The 17,985-nt window shown below is 57.1% G+C and overlaps 1 protein-coding gene across 2 annotated transcripts in view; it reads left to right on the top strand.

Moving 5' to 3' along the window:
- The window catches only part of AFAP1 (actin filament associated protein 1), a gene marked incomplete at both ends in the record, with an annotated part of 74,751 nt that extends 66,799 nt beyond the window's left edge, over positions 1-7,952 (top strand). For both annotated transcript variants that reach the window (XM_080697349.1, XM_080697348.1), the window contains 4 exons: positions 40-204; positions 1,738-1,928; positions 4,957-5,118; positions 7,926-7,952. In XM_080697349.1, the coding sequence (XP_080553475.1) occupies positions 40-204; positions 1,738-1,928; positions 4,957-5,118; positions 7,926-7,952 (545 nt within the window). The remainder of the gene's footprint in view (positions 1-39; positions 205-1,737; positions 1,929-4,956; positions 5,119-7,925) is intronic.
- Between the last annotated feature and the right edge of the window lie 10,033 nt (positions 7,953-17,985).

Below are 17,985 nucleotides of genomic sequence, written 5' to 3'. Positions count from 1 at the left end.
GCCCCGCGCGCCCGACCCGTGTGTCTCTGCTTCCTTCAGATGCCGACCAGTACAAATACGGCAAGAACCGGGTAGAAGCGGACGCCAAGCGGTTGCAGACCAAAGAAGAGGAGCTGCTGAGGAGGAAAGACGCCCTGCGCAACAGGCTGGCGCAGCTCCGCAAAGAAAGGAAGGACCTGCGGGCCGCCATCGAGGCGAACGCTGGTAGGGAGAGCCCCACACCCGCTGGCTCGGGTGCTGGCTCCTGCTAGTCTAGGCTTCATTCTGCTCTGCCATGGATCTGGAGCCCGCCCAGGCTGCCACTCTAGCGTGAATGTGTGTCCCGTGCGGGCTCCTGGGCTGTGGGTCCCTGCCGGCGAGCCCGGGATAGGCAGAGCTGCGGCAGGCAGAGCCAGGGCCTGAGGCCAGGCGCTCGCTTGGGGAGGCTCTATTTTGTCCCCAGCTTCAGGTGCCAATGGCAGAGGTAGTCTGGAGGTAAGCCCTGGAGGTCTGGCCAAGACCAAAGATAAATCAGTGGGCTTCTCTGCTGGACGGTGGGTCTCAGCACGTTCTGGTCACTGCACCTGCAACGCGGCGTCTCTGTAGGAGCCACTCAGCAGGCGTGACTGCTGTTTACATGCCCAGGAAGGAAAGAGACCCCAGGTGCAGGTAGAGCCCGCCATACCCTGAGAAGGGCCCAGTGAGGACCAGGGTCTGGAGGGGTCAGGAAGTGGCCAGGCTCATGGGTCCCAGAGAGGATGAAGACAAAGGCGGCACCGCCCAGGGAGCGGAGTCAGCAGGCAAAAGTGTCTGACACATCTGACCTGGGATGGAACTCCTGTGTTGCCTCCGCTGCAGGCTGGTTCTCATACAGGGCAGCCATGACCTGTCAGACTCGGACTCTGCCAGCCTGGGATGGGGAGGGGAGCGCAGCACGGTGGAGAGGACTGGAGAGGCCAGGGCAAAAGCTCTGGCTTTCAGACAGCACAGCTCGTGCGGGCCGGAGCCCAGGCACCTGCGCGCCGCACAGCTCATCGGGGCTGCAGCCACTCTTGACTTGGTGGCGGGAACACTTTGGGGGTTAGGGCGAGGAGGACAGTGGAGGCAGGCAGATCCCTCAGAAGGACGAGCTGGGGTGCAGCTCTCACATGAGGCTGCCTGGGCGTATCACAAACCGAGTCTGAGAACCGGAGGGGCAAAGCGCAGTGAGACAGGGGCAGCTCTCTCCCTCCCTGTGGCCCAGCTCTGCAGGAGAGTGGGGCAGACTTACAGGGAGTGCAGGGCCTCAGGTGCTAAACAGCATGGGCCGGGGCTGTGAGCATGCGTTTGCTAACCTCTCAGACTCGGTTTTCTCATCTGTCCAGTGGGTACATCGTAGTTTAGGGCAAAACATCTCAAATAGAATTAGCAAAAGAACAGGCCTTAAGGACTCATGTGCAGAGTCCCACGCTGGTGTCTGACCATGGAGGCAAGTACGCCACCTCAGGGTAACTGGAAGAACTAGGAACAACCATAGCCAGCCACCAAGTCGGGCACCTTCAGACACCACGCTGCTCTGATCCCCCTTTCTGTGCAAGGGTGCTGGGCCCAGTCCCAGGGCGGGTCCTGTTTCTCAGCTGCAGCAGAGGCGGTGGTTGGACAAGGACCTGGGTTCCTTCCAGAAGAGCTGAGTTGAAGCCATGGACCTTTACCAGGGAGCCCGCAGCACCGGGCCCTGCTCTGCGGCCGGCGTCCAGTGATGGCTGTCTCTGGTTTCAGGCAGGAAGCCCCAGGTGGCCCTGGAGGACAAGCTGAGGAGGCTAGAGGAGGACTGCAAGCAGAGGGAGGCGGAGCGGGTCAGCCTGGAGCTGGAGCTGACGGAGGTCAAGGAGAGCCTGAGGAAAGCCCTGGCCGGCGGCGTCACCCTGGGGCTGGCCATCGAGCCCAAGTCGGGGACGTCGAGTCCACAGGTGAGTGTCTGCAGCCGGCCGCGGGAGCGGGGCCCAGTGTCGCCGTCACACACGGGTGTCACTCCTGTGTTGAGCTCACTGGCTTCGAATCTCCTCCCGCTTCACTGAGATTTCCAGAAGGTGGTGGAAGCACAGTCTCTTCCTCTCCCCTTGCACAGCCTCGTAATGGCGGGTCCAGCCCTTTGCCTCTTGAACCAGGTCTTGACCGGATGCTGGGTCACTAGTGGACACAGCACACCCGGTTGCTGTCGCCTGCCTGGCCTTGGCATAGTTGCCTTCTGCCTCTTGGCTGCTGCGCTCCCTCCTCGAAGAGCGGCCAGCTGGGCGCAGGTGGTGCTGCCCGCCTGGCCTCTCCCAGAACCTGTGTGGCTTTCCTGTCCTTTCCCCCGACCGCCGCACCCCACACTCGGCGGCAGAGTTGCCTTTAAGGAGCATTTCTGAGGGCCGCTTGATCATCGCTGCAGAGACGCGCTTGGGGTGAGGGGTCGAGAAGCCCCACGGGGACTCTGAGCAGCTTGAATGGTAGCCGAGGCTTGTTCTCCTGTGACAGCAGCATGGCAAGGACAACAGGAAGCTTTGGTCCTTAGAGAGCCCGCTGGGATGTGCAGCAGACAGCGGACATGGTTTCCCAAGAGCGGTTTGTGGTCCCACAGGGAAGAGCTGAGGATGGGGCAGTGGCCATCAAGGGTGTGTGCTCTTCCATGTACAGCCTTCCAGAACCTCCTGAGCGTGTGCAGGGCTCAGCAGAGGGTCAGCACCCTCCATACTAGTGGCCTTGCTGCCCAGCGTCTGCATTCCCGAGCTCTGGACAGTCTGGTCCCCGGGACCTCTGCTCACCAGCCTCTGGAGAGCAGTGGTCAGTGAGAGTTATCCTAAGGCGTTGAGCACTACGCAAGCCAGCTGGAGACAGCACTGGCACCCCAGTCCACTGTGCCTGTCTCTGCAGCAGGCCCTGCGCCCCTCTGGCCTCAGCTCTCCTGCCTGTGAACAGGCTGAAGGTCAGCACCAGCTCTTCTGCTACTGTTACTTTTGCTTATTTCCAAAATTCTACATATATATATATATATGCATTGTAGTCATACATCACAGTGGAATACAAGACTTGTGAGAATATACCAGCACACAGCATCCAATTAGCCCTTACCCAATCCCCATCCCATCCCCTCCCTCTCCTCGATCCCATGCTTGATTTGGTGATTAACTTTGATATATTTGTTTACATACATCATGAGTTTTAAAGAGATTCCATCCTCCCTCGTCCCATCCCCTCTGATTGGTCACCTTAATTGCTCCTCTATAGGGCCCTTTCATCAACTAGATCTCCTCCTATTACCTATTTCTTCCTAGTTTTTGAATATTAGGGAAAGCATCTTTTTTTTTTTCTGTGATATTTCTCTGTGTATGCTGCATTGCAAGTTACGATCTTATTCTTGACAGCCCCGGCACTGACCTGGCCACCCGCCAGACTCTGGTCCCAGCCTCACTGGCTCCAGCACCAGCCTTGCCTCATGGCGGGCTCTGATCCTGGCCTTGCTGGCTCCAGTACCAGCCTTACCCCTCAGCAGGCTCCGATCCTGGCCTCGGAGGCCCCCAAAACAGCCTTTCCTCGTGGCAGGCTCCAATCCCGGCCTCGCTGGCCCCGGCATCGGCCTCACCCCTTGGCAGGCTCCAATCCCAGCCTCAGAGGCCCCTGCACCGGCCTTGCCTCATGGCAGGCTCCAATCCTGTGCCTCATGGCAGGCTCCAATCCCGGCCTCTCTGGCCCCGGCACCAGTCTCACCCCTCGGCAGGCTCCGATCCCAGCCTCAAAGGCCCCAGATACAGCCTTGCCTCATGGCAGGCTCCAATCCCAGCCTCGCTGGCCCCGGCACCGGCCTTGCCTCATGGCAGGCTCCAATCCTGGCCTCAGAGGCCCCTGTACCAGCCTTGCCTCGCGGCAGTCTCCAATCCTGGCCTTGGTGGCCCCGGCACTGGCCTAACCCCTTGGCAGTCTCTGATCCCGGCCTCGGAAGCCCCAGCACCGGCCTAGCCTCACAGCAGGCTCCAATCCTGGCCTTGCTGGCCCTGGCATCGGCCTCACCCCTCAGGAGGCTCTGATCTTGGCCTTGGAGGCCCCAGGACCAGCCTTGCCTCATGGCGTGCCCCAATCCCGGCCAGGCTGGCCCCGGCACCAGCCTCACCCCTCAGCAGGCTCCAATCCCAGCCTCGGAGGCCCCTGCACTGGCCTTGCCTCACAGCAGGCTCCGATCCTGGCCTCTCTGGCTCTGGCACTGGCCTCACCCCTTGGCAGGCTCTGATCCTGGCCTTGGAGGCCCCTGTATCAGCCTTGCCTCATGGCAGTCTCCAATCCTGGCCTTGGTGGCCCTGGAACTGGCCTAACCCCTCAGCAGACTCCAATTCTGACCTCAGAGGCCCAAGTACCAGCCTTGCCTCACGGTAGGCTCCAATCCCGGCCTCACTGGCCCTGGCATCGGCCTCACCCCTTGGCAGGTTCCAATCCCGGCCTCGGATGGAGGCCCTAGCACTAGCCTTGCCTCATGGAAGGCTCCAATCCTGGCCTCCCTGGCCCCGGCATCAGCCTAGCCACCCAGCAGGCTCCTATCCTGGCCTCAGAGTCCCCGGCACCAGCCTTGCTGTGCATTGGGCTCTGGGCTCTGTCACTATGAGCAGGTTGTCTGCAGATGATCCCTTTTCTTCTTTCTTTCTTTTTTTTTTTTTTTTTTTTTTTTTTGGTGGTGGTACTGGGGTTCCTGGAAACCCCTCCACCTCCGGGCTACACTCCCAGAGACCTAACTCTTTTTTTATATATCTATTTTCATTTGGAAACAGGGTCTCTTAAGCCAGCGAGTCTGGCCTCAAACCAGCACAATCCTCCTATCTCTGCCTCCCAAGCGCGGGGAATACAAGCGTGCGCCACCACGCCTGGCATTCTTAATTCTTCTTCTTTAAAAATAATTTCCCTTTTGGAAAACACTGGTCACTGCAGACCTTCCTCACTGGGACTTTCCCTCTCTCCCTCTCTGTTCAGTCCCCTGTGCTGAGGCATCGGACTCTGGAGAACTCACCCATCTCTAGCTGCGACACCAGTGACACCGAAGGCCCCCTCCCCGTGAACAGCGCGGCCGTCCTCAAGAAGAGCCAGCCTGCCGCGGGCAGCCCCTGCCGTGGACATGTGCTGCGGAAGGCCAAGGTGGGTACCCATGGCCTGGGAAGGCCAAGGTGGGTCAGTCTCGTGTCCTGGGAAGACCAAGGTAGGTCCCCATGGCCTGGGAAGGCTAAGGTGGGTCCCTATGTCCTAGAAACGCCAAGGTGGCCTTTCTAGATATGTCCTCGTGTCCTGGGAAGGCCGAGGTGGGTCCCGTGTCCTGGGGAGGCCGAGGTGGGTCCCCCTGCCATGGACACATGCTGTGGAAGGCCAAGTTACATCCCCATGTCCTGGAAAGCCGAGTTGGGTCTCCATGCCTGGGCCAGAGTGAGGCTCGAGGACTCGAGGTAGGTGCAGGAGGAAGCCTTCTCCACCTGCACTCAGCTTCTTTCAGAGGCTGCTGAGCGCATCGCCCAAGCCCCCCAGTGCAGGCCTCTTTTAGAGGCTGAGATTCCAGCAGAAGAAAAGTCTCCAGCTCCCGTTTTCTCTCGGAACTGAGCGGGCTTCTGCTGCCCTGGGCCCGTCTTCCCCTTGGGGGAGAGGACACTGAGGTTGTCTCTAGCCCCTAAATGTTGTGGTTCTTCAACAAGGAGAGAACAAAAGCCCAGGAGTGCACTGCCCAGCTCCCCAGCCCCAGGAACACGGGCCCAAGGTGCTCGGAACCTCTGTCCTCCACCCCATAGTATCTCCCAGTCTTCTCCTGCGAGCAGCCACCCACCAACAGTCTTGGATGCCAAACTAAAACCTCTCGGGAGTGTTGGCGCAGGGCGTCCAGCCATCAGGGAAACCCGTTCTGGTTTTTGTTGTTGTTTGTTTGTTGCAGTACTGGGGATAGAACCCAGGGGCATTCTACCTCTAAGCTACATTCCCAGCCCTATTTTTTATTCTTTATCTTGAAGCAGGGTCTCACTGTTATAGAGGGCCTCACTAAGTAGCTGAGGCTATCTGCAAACCTGAATCCTCCTGTCTCAGCCTCCCGAATGCTGGGATTACAAGTGTGCACCACCGCGCCCGGCGAGGGCAAGCGGTTCTTGACTGCATGGTTCTTGACTTGCTCTACTGTAATGGAGCCACGCGTGCACCCCTGCAGGAGCCGAGTCCCATGAGTCGGAGGCCGCGCGGCCTCCCTGCACCCCTCTGGCCTCTCGTGGCTGGCCTCCTCTCTGCTGTCTGCCGGCCTTGAACACACTCCACATTGACTGGAGAAGGTCGGCTTCTGTAGGGGCTCCTGCGCTGGACAAGGCCCAGAGTCTGCCATGTGCCATGCTCCTGGACGCCCTCGTGGGAGGTCCTGGGAGCTGTGCTGAGCAGCAGCTTCCTAGAACAGCACTAGTGTGTAGAGGAAGAAGAGCCCCGGTCTTCCGTGCCCCTCATTCACGTCCCGTGTTCTTGATGTGAAGCCGCCTTGCGCTGTCCCTGAGGCGTGTTTGGATGGAGCTCCTGTGCAGGTCTGCCGTCAGCGGCAGACAAGAGGCGCAGAGGAGTACCCCGCTTGCTCATTTCTTCGGCATCACAGAAGATGGACTTGGAGTGGTGCCGCTCCGACTTTCAAGGGGGCCTTCCCCGTGCACACCCCTGCGGGCCGAAGGGGCTCGGGCTCTGAGCACTGCCACCTTTGTGCGCTAAAGGTGAAGCGTGTGACCATGGCTGGCGTCAGATGCACCATTCAGAGGGTCCCCATTGTGCAGGGAAACAGCTGCCCTGTTGAGAGGTCAGGAGACACCGAGGACGCCTCTCCCGTCTCATGAGCAGGGATCTGACACGCAGCCCACCGAGCCCACCTCGAGCCGGTGTCTGGATTTCTGAGAATATTGGCAAGGGCTCCCTGGCTGGAGGTGGCCTTTTGGGTTACAGGCCCATGACGCCCAGGCTAGTCTGCTCATCCAGCCTTTTCCTGAAGAGTCTTCCTAGAATAATTTCCAACTCTTGGTGAGCAGTGCTCAGACCTGAAGAGAGCTCTTCGGAGCGGCTTCACGGCCCACCCCAGGGCTTCCCAGCTTAGAAGAAGGCTGAGAAGTAGCCACAGGCCTGGCTCCTTGCCTTGTCTGCTAAACTATGGAGCCCGCCCAGCCCCGTGCCCCGCTCCACTCTCTCTCTCTGATTTGATGTCCGAGGCATTTCACATAAATGGAATCAGACAGGCAGGACGTGGTGGCGCACGCTTCAGTCCCAGCATTTGGGAGCCTGAGACGGTAAGATTCGGGTTCAAGGACAGCCTCTGCTACTTAACGGGCCCTTTGCAGCTCAGTAAGACTCTGTTTCAAAATAAAGAATAAGCATAGCCGGGCGTGGTGGCGCACACTTGTAATGCCAGCACTTGGGAGGCTAAGACTGGAGGATCGCAGTTCTCAGACAGCCTCAGTTACGTAGTGAGGCCCTCTGCAACTCAGTGAGACCCTGTTTCCAAAAATTAAAAGACAAAAAAATAGGACTGGAGGTGTAGTGCAGAGGTAGATATAGTGCCCTACGGTTCCACCTCCAGTACTGAAAAAAAAAAAAAAAAAGGAATCAGACAACAGGTGGTGTCTTAGGACCGTCTCCCTTCCCTTAGCAGATGTCTTCAGGGCCGTCCTTGTAGCGGGGGTCAGAATCCCCTCGCTCACTAAGCTGGCTGACTCCCATGGGTGTAGGGGCACACCACACGCACCTACCACTACTCAGCTGTGCAGGGCGGTTGCTCCACGCCCACAGAGGCACAGCGGGGTTGGATGTAGCTCCGGGTTGAACTTTGAGGAACCTCTTTGCTGTCTGTGGCCCACAGCCTCCCGGGCGCACAGGCCCCTGGGTCGTGGCACGGCTCACATCGGCCCGTGTCTGGCCGTTCAGACTCACAAGGCTCTTCTTTTCTCTAGGAATGGGAGCTGAAGAACGGGACATAAAGGAAGGCCGGCCGCCTCAGCCTCAGACAGAGGCCGCACACTGCCCTGGCCTCCCCACGTGCGACCGGACGCTCTCCTCAGAGTGGCCGGGGCGCAACTTCCAGGCCTCGCCGCTGAGTGCTGAGACGACACCTTGGCCCAGCCCACATGTCTTCTTTCTACTGTATAATGGTGCCCTTTAGAAGAGTTTACCTTTGAGACCTTGGTTTCTGACTTTACTTGTTGAAAACAGAAACCAAAAGGGACAGGCCAGTGTAGACGAGCCCCGTGGCAGATGGGAAACCACACCTCTAACCAGCTTCACAGCCGCTTGACCAGCTTCAGCTGACCGACCCTGCAGGCCGCAGCCTGGGCGACCCTGGGCGGGGGCGGCGTGTAGGCCCGAGCGGGCAGCCTGCCCTCCTCCGCCGTGGGCACCAAGCGTGCTGTGAAGCGTTTCCACCTGGCAGGCTTTTCTTTCTCTTTGACAGACGCCTTCATCAGCAGGGTACCAAGAGCAGTGTTCTTTTTACCCTGTTTTTTTTTTTTAATGTCTTTTTATCGCGTGTTGCGCTTAGATAAGGATTTTTTTCAAGACTCTGTGTCCTGTTTTGTTAATTATTTGTACTGCTTCTGAAAGGTAGCGGAGTGCTTTTAGTACCCAGCCCCTTCCCCTGGCCCAAGACCCGCAGCCCTTCCCAGGCAGGCGACCGCAGACCCGGAGCCTGGCGGGGACCGGGCCTGGCTCTGCGTCTGTGCGCAGCGCGCTCACTGATGGTGGGTCGTAGCAGTCCTCTGTAAAGGAAGCAAGCTCGGGGGCTGTCCCGTGATGGACTAGAACACCGTGTAGCCAGAGCTGGGGTGCAGAGCCCTCGGGCCCCTTCAGAGAGTGAATCCAAGCCAGGAGGGCGTCGGTGGGCGCGCTCGGCCCCGTCTCGCCCGCCAGGGCTCTCTTGCTCGCCTTTTGTGCAATATTTCTCCTAGAGCTTGGAAGCTCACGACATGGAGGAGGTGGTCATGGTCTCTGTGCCCGGGTCTGCGGACCCGCTGCCTGCTGTCCCCAGAGGGTACTCTCCTTGAAAAGACAGATGCAGGGGTTCAGAGGAGAGGAAGTGGTTCGCTCAGGCCCCTAGTGTGATGGGCTCTTTCCTGGAAGAGTAGGAGCAACCCAGCATGTCCTTATCAGATATAGGAGTATCTGGCAGGAGGCTGTCTGGCCTGCTCCCCAGAGGCGCCCTCGGGGCCATCAGGGCCAGCCTCCTGGTCCCCAGGCCTGCAAGGTGACGTTGGGATTTTATGATCTGGCCCTCCCACCCTGCAGGGCTGTGTTCAGTTTGACTTATGGCACAGGGAGGCAGTCTCTAGTGTATAAGAAAGTTTTACAAGAATTAGAGGCTGCTGGACTCGGAGGCTTTGTGAGCGAGCCCACCTCCAACTCAAATCGACTGCAAAGCCATCTGCCGGGCGGGCTCGGTTCACGAGCCGGCAGCTGGCACCCTCCCTCGCTCTGCAGCACCGTCCTCCACAGTTTAACGAGTGGAGGCGGGCACACCGCCAAGCTTCCTGCCAGGCAACCTGCACGGGGCGGGAGGGAGCGCCTTCCCAGCGCAGCCCGGCCGTCTTCCGAGATGCCCCGGAAAGAGCCCTTCCCTCTGGGATGGCTTCCCATTGTGCGGGATCCTGTCACCACGCCAGGTCCTGTGCAGCAGCTAGGTTTCTGTAGGGAGCAGAGTGTGAGCTGCTGCAGGTAGTGCCGCCTTGGGTCAGATAATGTTTGTCAGTGCAAAGCTCTGGGGCCCTTGTGGTTGTGATCGGTTTGGTGGCCATTGCTGCCAAGAGAAATGTGCCAGGTTTTGATGGCTACTGAAAGGAGGAAGGAAATGCTGGTCCTGAGGTCGTGGCTGGCGTAGGGGACAGCCGCGAGCCTGTGGGGGCTCGCGTGTGTGGCACACTCATTCCATGTTGAAGGCCACGGCGTGTGCCCCTCTCACGACCTAAGTCGGTTAGGGAGGACCGCGATCAGGCCAGCCCTGCCGTCCACGGAGCCGAGGGTCCCAAGCGAGCTCCTGACGTGGGACCCCCACAGATGTCCCAGCTCCCCTCGATGGCACTAGATTTGATCAGAAAGTTAGTTTAAAGCATTTGCTTCAAAATAAGTTATTTATTTGTATATGTTCAATACATAAGAGTTTTAATTTATATCTGTACATATTAGACACTCACGAGACATCTCGTCAGAATTCTGACGATGATCTCCTTTTATTACCCTCCCAAAACACGCCCCAGGAAAGTCCCCGGCCTTTGGGACAGCTGCTGGCGCCACTGCTGCATCCCACCGGAGCTGAGTGGCAGAGGCGGGCCGCCCCCTGCCCTGAGGTCACGGCCCCTGGCCCTTTAGCAGGCGGGTGTCACTGGCTGTGGTGATGGACCTGCCAGCGTGCAGGAGGCGCTCAGGACAGGTGTGTGCTGAGGCCGGCTGTCTGCTGCTCTGAGGCCTGCGTCATTCTAGAGGCTCTGCTTCCGGCCATGATCTGGCGAGCCATCATCGACCTCCAGTGCCCCATGCTTCTGTTTGTACAGTGCTTTTCTTTCTAGCAACCCTTTGTGTAGGAGCAGCTGTGCGGCCAGAGGCTGTTTGGTCCCCTGCCTGGGCACAGGAGTGGCTCGTCACCCTCAGCCTCATGAGTGTGGCAGTGGTCCATCCAGCTGAGCATGGGCCCGCCATGTGTACGATCCTCCAGAACCTTCCTGGGACCCCCAAGGCTGCCCACCAGCCCCACCGCACCTCTGTGTCCCTCATATGCCCCTCCACGGCGCTGCCCACCTGGGCTGTCTATGGTGTCTTGCTGGTTCCTGAGTTGTTATTGGCTGTTTCTAAGTAACCAAACCTGCCCTGGCCAGGTGGAGATTTGCCTCTCCTGGACATCTGTGGGAAGCAGGTGTGCTGGGCCTGAAGCCACCGTAGGGCAGCTTCGGGTGGACGTCGTCCCTGCCTTTCCCACTCTGTGTCACTCTGTGTGGGCTTTCCCGGGGCGGCCCCGCAGTGAGGGTGAACGTGGGGCCAAGTGAGCTCATGTGAACGGCTGGGTCCCTGCTGCCCCAGAGTCAGCGCCCGTGAAGCCACCACGGGGCAAACGCAGCTTTGGCGCACACCACCTCAGCGGCCGCCGGCGAAGGGCCCAGCCTTGCCTGCAGCGGCCACAGAGCCGACACCTCCGTTCACGGGGACGTTGACAGCAGCTCTGGCCCGCCTCAGCACCCTCATGCCCTGAGTCCCTTGAGGTCACCCAAAGGTACCTGCCTTCCTCTGCGGTTTTCCTAGAGGAACAGTAATTTCAAATTAGTGACATAGTTTTAAAGAGCTGTTGAAATGTTTTGGTCCTGTGATGACTCTTCCCAGCTCCCTAGAGGGCTGGGTTCAACTGTGAAAGTGAAAATCAAAACTAAAGTGTCTGTGGGTATGCACTTGGGCCAGCACCGGGGAAGGCCGGGCCCCTCCCCAAGCGCGCCGGCGGTGCGTGCAAAGGCCGGGCCTGCACCGGCCCTGCCGGGACCCTCGGCTCAGCGCACAGTACCGTCAGGCAGTTTTAGTGACCGCCACGGGAGATATTTTCAAAATGGTATCCTCAGATCATAATTCTTAGGGACCAAAGGTGTTTTTAATAAGATTATCTTTGTAATTGATTTTCTAATGAGAAAGGAAATATTCACTTTACATTTTAACATCAACTTTTACATTACAGATATTCCACATTGACTGACCCATGGTTGTAAGTTGTAAGATGTTTTCATATTAAGAATGTAATTATTCCTTATTGTATTTTTTTGAAAAAAATAAAGTCATATTTAAACTTCTCTTTGGAAGAAACAGGCAAGGAAGCAGGAAATTTTTGTTTAATTAAATATGTTGGTAGTGGCCATTTGAAATGACTGTAAATATATTTTCACTGTGTGTCTCCATGTATTTAATTCATAAAGTAAAAAATTTTATGGAACAAGACTTGCCATGGAAATACTAGTTTTCAGCCATTTGCCCTGTTTTTAGCAATGTCACTCGATTCTTCTGCTCTAAAAACTAACTTTTCTACTCCTCTACCTGGCGTGGCCCACTGACCGGTGCCCCTTGGCACGACCACTGGTGTATCACTAATAAAACTTGCTCTGTGGACCAGCCGCGGTGTCTGTCTAACTGTGGGTCCTCGCGCCTTGGGTTTGATGGGGAATGTGCCGGTATTGGGAAATGGCTTTGGTACTAATTTCAAAATGTACTGGAAAATAGCTTTGGTGCTGCTCAGGCACTCAGGCGGGAAGGGAGGCAGCTGTTACCCCGACCCAAAAGTGATTAGCAAGAGCACAAAAGAGTTGGAGCCCAGGGCCTTCATATTTTAAAGGCAGTAAGTTTACAGAGTAGATAACTTCTAGCAGACAGGTTAAAATTCCAGAAGGATGCGGGAGGATAGTACAGGTCTTCCTCAAAGAAGGCAGATACCATGTGACCCTGACTTGGATAATCAAGTAACACAGGCTTGGGCCTGCACCAGGCCAGGCCTACCGGAAGAAGGCTGAGAAGGCTTTGGGCCAAGCAGGGTGTAAGATAAGTAAATCCTCATGAATATACCAAAAGGCTTGCCCTGAGTTAATGGGCGGGCCCACACCTAGTTGGGTCAGGAAGACTATTGGTTAAGCAAAGATGGGAGATAATAAATCTTTATAAAAATTGTTCTATCTTCAAAAACTTCAGTGTCTTACCTTCAAGACACTCCACTACTTCTCTCTCTCTCTCTCTAAAGTAGTGCTTTAATTTCTGTCCCTTCTTTCTACCATTATAATAAAAATTGCTTAAGCTTGTGGCATAGTTGTGGCTATTCTTTTCTAAAGTAGCTCAGAACAAGAACCCACAGCTCCATCTCACACTGTTCCAGGTTCCTCGTGTCCACTTGGAGGCCACTGGCCAGGTGCGGGAGGACACAGTGGGAAGAGCTTTGTGGATGTGCGCAGGAAGCCTCCTTCCTGAAGGACCACGGCGTCTGGAGTCCACAGACCTGACTGTTTTACTCAAACAGTGTTGCACGGCCGCCGAGCCCTGCCAGGTGTGGACTCTGAAGCGCACCAGCCATCACTGCTCTCGGGCCGGCTTACCAGGGAGACGGCAATGACGGGCCGCAGTGGGCTTGAGAGGAGCACTGTATGGAGAGTTAGTTCTGGAGCCATTGAGGAGCTGCTAATGTCAAGGTCGCTGTTTGGTGAGGTGCAGAGGCGCAGGGTACCTGAGCTAGGCCTTGGTGTTTAGGGGTTCAAGGTGGGGAAAGGTTAAGAGTAGACGTAGTCAGAGGTGCGGTGGGGACAGCTGCTCGGGCAGAGGTGGGCAGCTGCTTTGTGGCATAGGAGCAGGCCGGGGTGGGTCCGGAGGGGCCAGCGTCCTGTGGGGAGGGCAGAGTGCCTCAGGCTTCTCGGAGGGACTAGAGATGGGTGGAAAAGCAGCTGAAACACAAGGGGAGACTGGCTGAGCGGCTGGCTCCCAGACCTGACCTGATCGGTCCTGCTCCGGGGTTTCACCGTCAGCGACCTGAGCAGCGGGGCAAGTGCTGTCACCTGGGCTAAGGCGCCCAGAGCGGGGCAGCCTGGCAGGCGTGCTGCCCACGGGGAGGTCAGCCCGGGATCCGTGGGATTGGAAGGGTGTGCAGGCATTGGGATCGGTGAGAGGACAGTGTGGACCCCAAGGTGTGGCCCAAAGGCTGCGGTGCGGGTGCGTCTGTGTAGGGACAGGGCGACCTTGACGGGACCTCCCCTCTAACCGCTGCCCCTTGAGTGCGGGCAGAGGCTGGCTGCATTGTCAATAGGATGCACTCGGTAGGCACCACCAGCGTGGCCGTCTGTGTGGACAGAGGCATCCTCTTTCCATCCTGTTTTTGTTTTTGTGTACTGAGGACTGAGCCCAGGGCCATCCTGCCCGTGAGCTACACCCAACACCCACCTTTTAAATTTTGATAAAAGGTCTTACAGTTTGCTGAGAGCCGAGCTCTATCGCTGAGTCTGTCCTTGAGCCTGGGACCCTCCTGTCTCAGCCTCCCAAGGGCTGGGATTCCAGGCTGCACCACTGCACCTGGCTGCTTCAAGCACTCGCCGCCCACCTCTCTCCAGGCAGAGCCCTCCCTGGCGCCCTCACTTGTCCAGCGGTGGGTGGTCAGCGCCACCGGGAAGCCATTTGCATTTGTGTGGAGCCTGTTTGTGAGCAGAGTCTCTTCCTAGTTGGAGCCTGGGTCACATTCTGGCAAGCTGCCACGTGAAAAGGAAGTGCCTCTTTAGTCCCACTTAAAATTCAGAAAGCAGAGCCAGGTGTGGTGGTGCAAGCCTGAAAGTAGAGCTGGGTGTGGTGGTGCAAGCCTGTAATCGCAGCATTCGGGAGGCTGAGACAGGAGGATCGCGGTTCTCACACAGTGTCGGCTACTTAGGCCCCTTGCAACTCAGACCTGGTTTCAAAATGAAGAATAAAAAAATAGGGCTGGTGTGCAGCTCAGAGGAAGAATGCCTCTGGGTTCCATCTCCAGTACTACAAAAAAAAAAAAAAATTAGCAAGGGGATCCTAGCATGCTTGGCATGGGGACCACGGGAGACACCCACCGTGGGAGTTATAACTGGGAGCCGGCGCCACCCATGTAAACCAGGAGCCAGTTTGTTGGAGGAGGCGAGGAAGACGTCAGATGAGGTCTGCCACTCTGAAGTCTTATGGGGGAGCACCATCATCAGTTTTACTATGTCTATCTTTTAAGCTGGGCGTGGTGGCGCACGCTTGTAATCCCAGCACTTGGGAGGCTGAGACAGGAGGATCGTGGTTCGCAGACAGCCTCAGCTACTTAGCGGGGCCCTCTGCAACTCAGTGAGACCCTGTTTCAAAATAAAGAATAAAAAATAGGGAAGGGGGTGTAGCTTGGAGGTAGAATGCCCTTGGGTTCCATCCCCAGAACCACACACACAAAAGTCTATCTTTTCATAAGAAGGGAAAATTAGTCCAAAACACAGGTGAGGAGCAGCAGGAATGGGAACGTAGGGAATGGGCAGGGTGCCGGGCTCTGAGCTGGGGGCAGGCCACACCGGGCCTGGACGCAGGCACGCTCCGCCAGCAGCCTGCTCGGGGACGGGGCGCCTGCCAGGGCTGAGTGGCTTGGGCTTGCTTTCTGGGCCCAGGTTCCGGGCGCCGCACTGCTCCTCCCTGGTCTCTGAGTTGACCTGCAGCAACTCCCCAGCAACTCCACAGCCTGCGTAGAGCTCATCACCCCGTCCCTGGCCCCAGAAACCTGGGATCAAGCCTCCCACGCTCCTCCCCTGGGCCCGGCCAGCTGGGAGCTCTGGCAGGTGGGGCTGATGGCTCCCACATGTTTGTGCCTCGCCCAGGCCTCACCAAAAAAGCTGCTCCAAGATGCGGCAGCAGCAGCAGCAGCGATCACAGAGAAGCCCAGCCGCACTGTGCGCTGCGCTCACACAGCCGGAAGCGCCCGGAAAAGTCCCGTCTCTCCAGACACAGCCAAAGAAAGCAGCCGCTCTTTGGAAGAACCACAGGGGCTCGTGCTGCCCCGAGCCTGGAGGGTGTAGGGACGCCCCTCACTCTCCACACACCCCTCTGCTTTCCTGCAGAGACACCGTGAGCTCGTGGCTGCCGCTGTTCCCCTGCGGTGGATTTCCCGGGCAAATACCCTTCTTGGCGTCAGCCACGCAGATGATCCTGTGAGCGGGACTGCTGTAACCGGGTGAGCTCACCACGTGGGGAGAGCCGCGCACCTCCACGGCGTCTGGTAAGGGAAAAATCTGAGACTAAAAATTGGGTGAAAACCCGGGCGTGGTGGCGCACACTTCTAATCCCAGCATTCGGGAGGCAGAGACAGGAGGATCGCGGTTCACGGCCAGCCTCAGCTACTTAGTGAGGCCCTCTGCAAATTTGGTGAGACCCTGTTTCGAAATAAAGAATAAAAAAAATAGGGTTGGGCAGGGCGTGGTGGCGCATGCTTGTAATCCCGCGCTTGGGAGGCGGAGGCAGGAGGATCGCACAGGTTCGAAGCCAGCCATGCTGGCGTAAGAGACCCTGTTTCCCAAAATAAAAATAGGTCTGGGAGTGTAGCCCGGAGGAAGAAGGGCTTCCAGGAATCCCAGTACCACAAAAAAAAAAAAAAAAATAGGGTTGTGGGCGTCACTGCGTCTATCCCCAGTACAGCAAAAAGATAAAATTAAAATAAAGTAAAATAGCCGGGCGTGGTGGCGCACGCTTGTAATCCCCGCGCTTGGGAGGCAGAGACAGGAGGATCGCGCGGGTTCGAAGCCAGCTGCGTGCACTGGCTTAAGAGACCCTGTTTCCAAATAAAAATGTAAAAATAGGTCTGGGAGTGTAGCCCAGAGGTAGCGGGGCTTCCAGGAACCCCAGTACCACCAAAAAAAAAAAAAGTAAAATAAATGAAAGCCAGGGAAAGATCTAAATGTAACCAGCCCCAAAGCTGTGTCAGGAAAAGACAAGCTGCTGTAGCTGTTCTCAGCGCGGAAGGTTCAAGGCGGGAATTGGAGGCCAGTGTAGACACGGCAGGCGCTGGCGGTGCAGCTTGGGAGAGGGGCCAGGGAAATCTTGGCGTAGCTCGCAACCGCTTGGCTAGAGGTTCCGGCAAATCTCAGGCACGTCCTGAATGTTCCCGGGATGGAGTTTGGCTCACAGCAGCCGAGCAGCGGCGCTCCAGGAATGCGGACCCCACCACCCAATCACAAAAGCTGCCCACGGTCACCACCCGGAAATACCAGCCTCTCCCTCCTGCCTGCAGCCCGGTTCACACCAGGACCTCTTGTTCTAGAGCGTCCACTCCCGAAATCCAGGGTCCACTGGTTCTGGGAACAGGAATCTCAGCTTCTGCTGGGCATCACAGAGACCTCTGGACATGGGTGACCTTAAGTTAATGGACCACAGAGCCGCAGAACGGCAGAGTAAATGACCAACAGGGCTGCGGCTTAGGGACCCCCGATCACAACTGGAGGGGAGCTGTGGAGCCGGCGGACTGCCCCAACCCAGCCTGCAGCGTCCTGTGATCCCAGGAGCCTGAGACAGGCGAATCACAGGTTCAAGGCCAGCCTCAGCACCGTAGCAAGACCCTCAACAACTCAGTGAGACTGATTCAAAATAAAAAGGGCTGGGGTATAGCTCGAAGGTAGAACATTCTGGTTTCAATCCCTTGTGCCAATAAATAAATAAATAAATAAAAATAACAGGCCAAACCTGTAGTTTTAGGGACACACGCAGGGAAGTTTTAGCTTTCCACTCTCGTTATTTTCACATTTGTTTAGTGGCTTGGCGTTCCCACAATCCCTCTCTGGCCCTCACATCGCCCACCAGCAGGCTCTCCCTCACACCCCAGCTTTTTTTTTTTGCAAGATGTATGAATCATACATTTCAGAAGCCTTCCAATCCAGAAATATCTTCCTGTCTTTCCTTTACAAACGAGTAGCCCTAACTGAAAACGACTGCACGCTGCACCCATCCGTGCTCACAAAACCTCTCAAGTTGGCTCTGCTCCCCCAGCCCTCCGCCCGCCCGCCCGCCTCCCGTCCTCCGCAACCTCGCTCTGCTCAGGGCTGGGGAGGTTTTATGTGGTCTTTATCATCCAAATTCAAAGATTTCTTGCCTGCTGCCGCGTAAGCCTCTTTTATCTGCGCAATTTGTGTTGATTTATTCCCAAAGAAAGCCTATTTATTCTGTCTGGTCCCTGGGTTCTCAGGCCTCTTTCCTTGGTCTGCTGAGCTATTTTTAGACCCTCAGTCCAGCATTTGGGTGGCAGCCTGTCAGCTCGCTGGTCCTCACTCTGAGCTTTATAAACCGGATGCAGGTTTCGCTCCCGCCCCTGCCCCGTGCTCCCAGGAGCTCCTACTCTGCCCCCTGCAAACGTCCTGGCACACAGCACATAGGTCCTTGCACTGACATCCAGGCGAGACGCACACAACTTCCAGAATTCTCTCTTCCCCACACAATGTGCCTTTTCTCGGAACCCCCAGGGCAGCCCTCCGGCCCCCTGGGGCCCCAGGGTGG

This window comes from Muscardinus avellanarius, assembly GCF_963383645.1.
Source record: "Muscardinus avellanarius genome assembly, chromosome: 6".
In the NCBI taxonomy this organism is placed as follows: domain Eukaryota; kingdom Metazoa; phylum Chordata; class Mammalia; order Rodentia; family Gliridae; genus Muscardinus; species Muscardinus avellanarius.
Note: the sequence above shows the minus strand (reverse complement) of the source record. Positions and strands in the feature narration are given on the sequence as shown.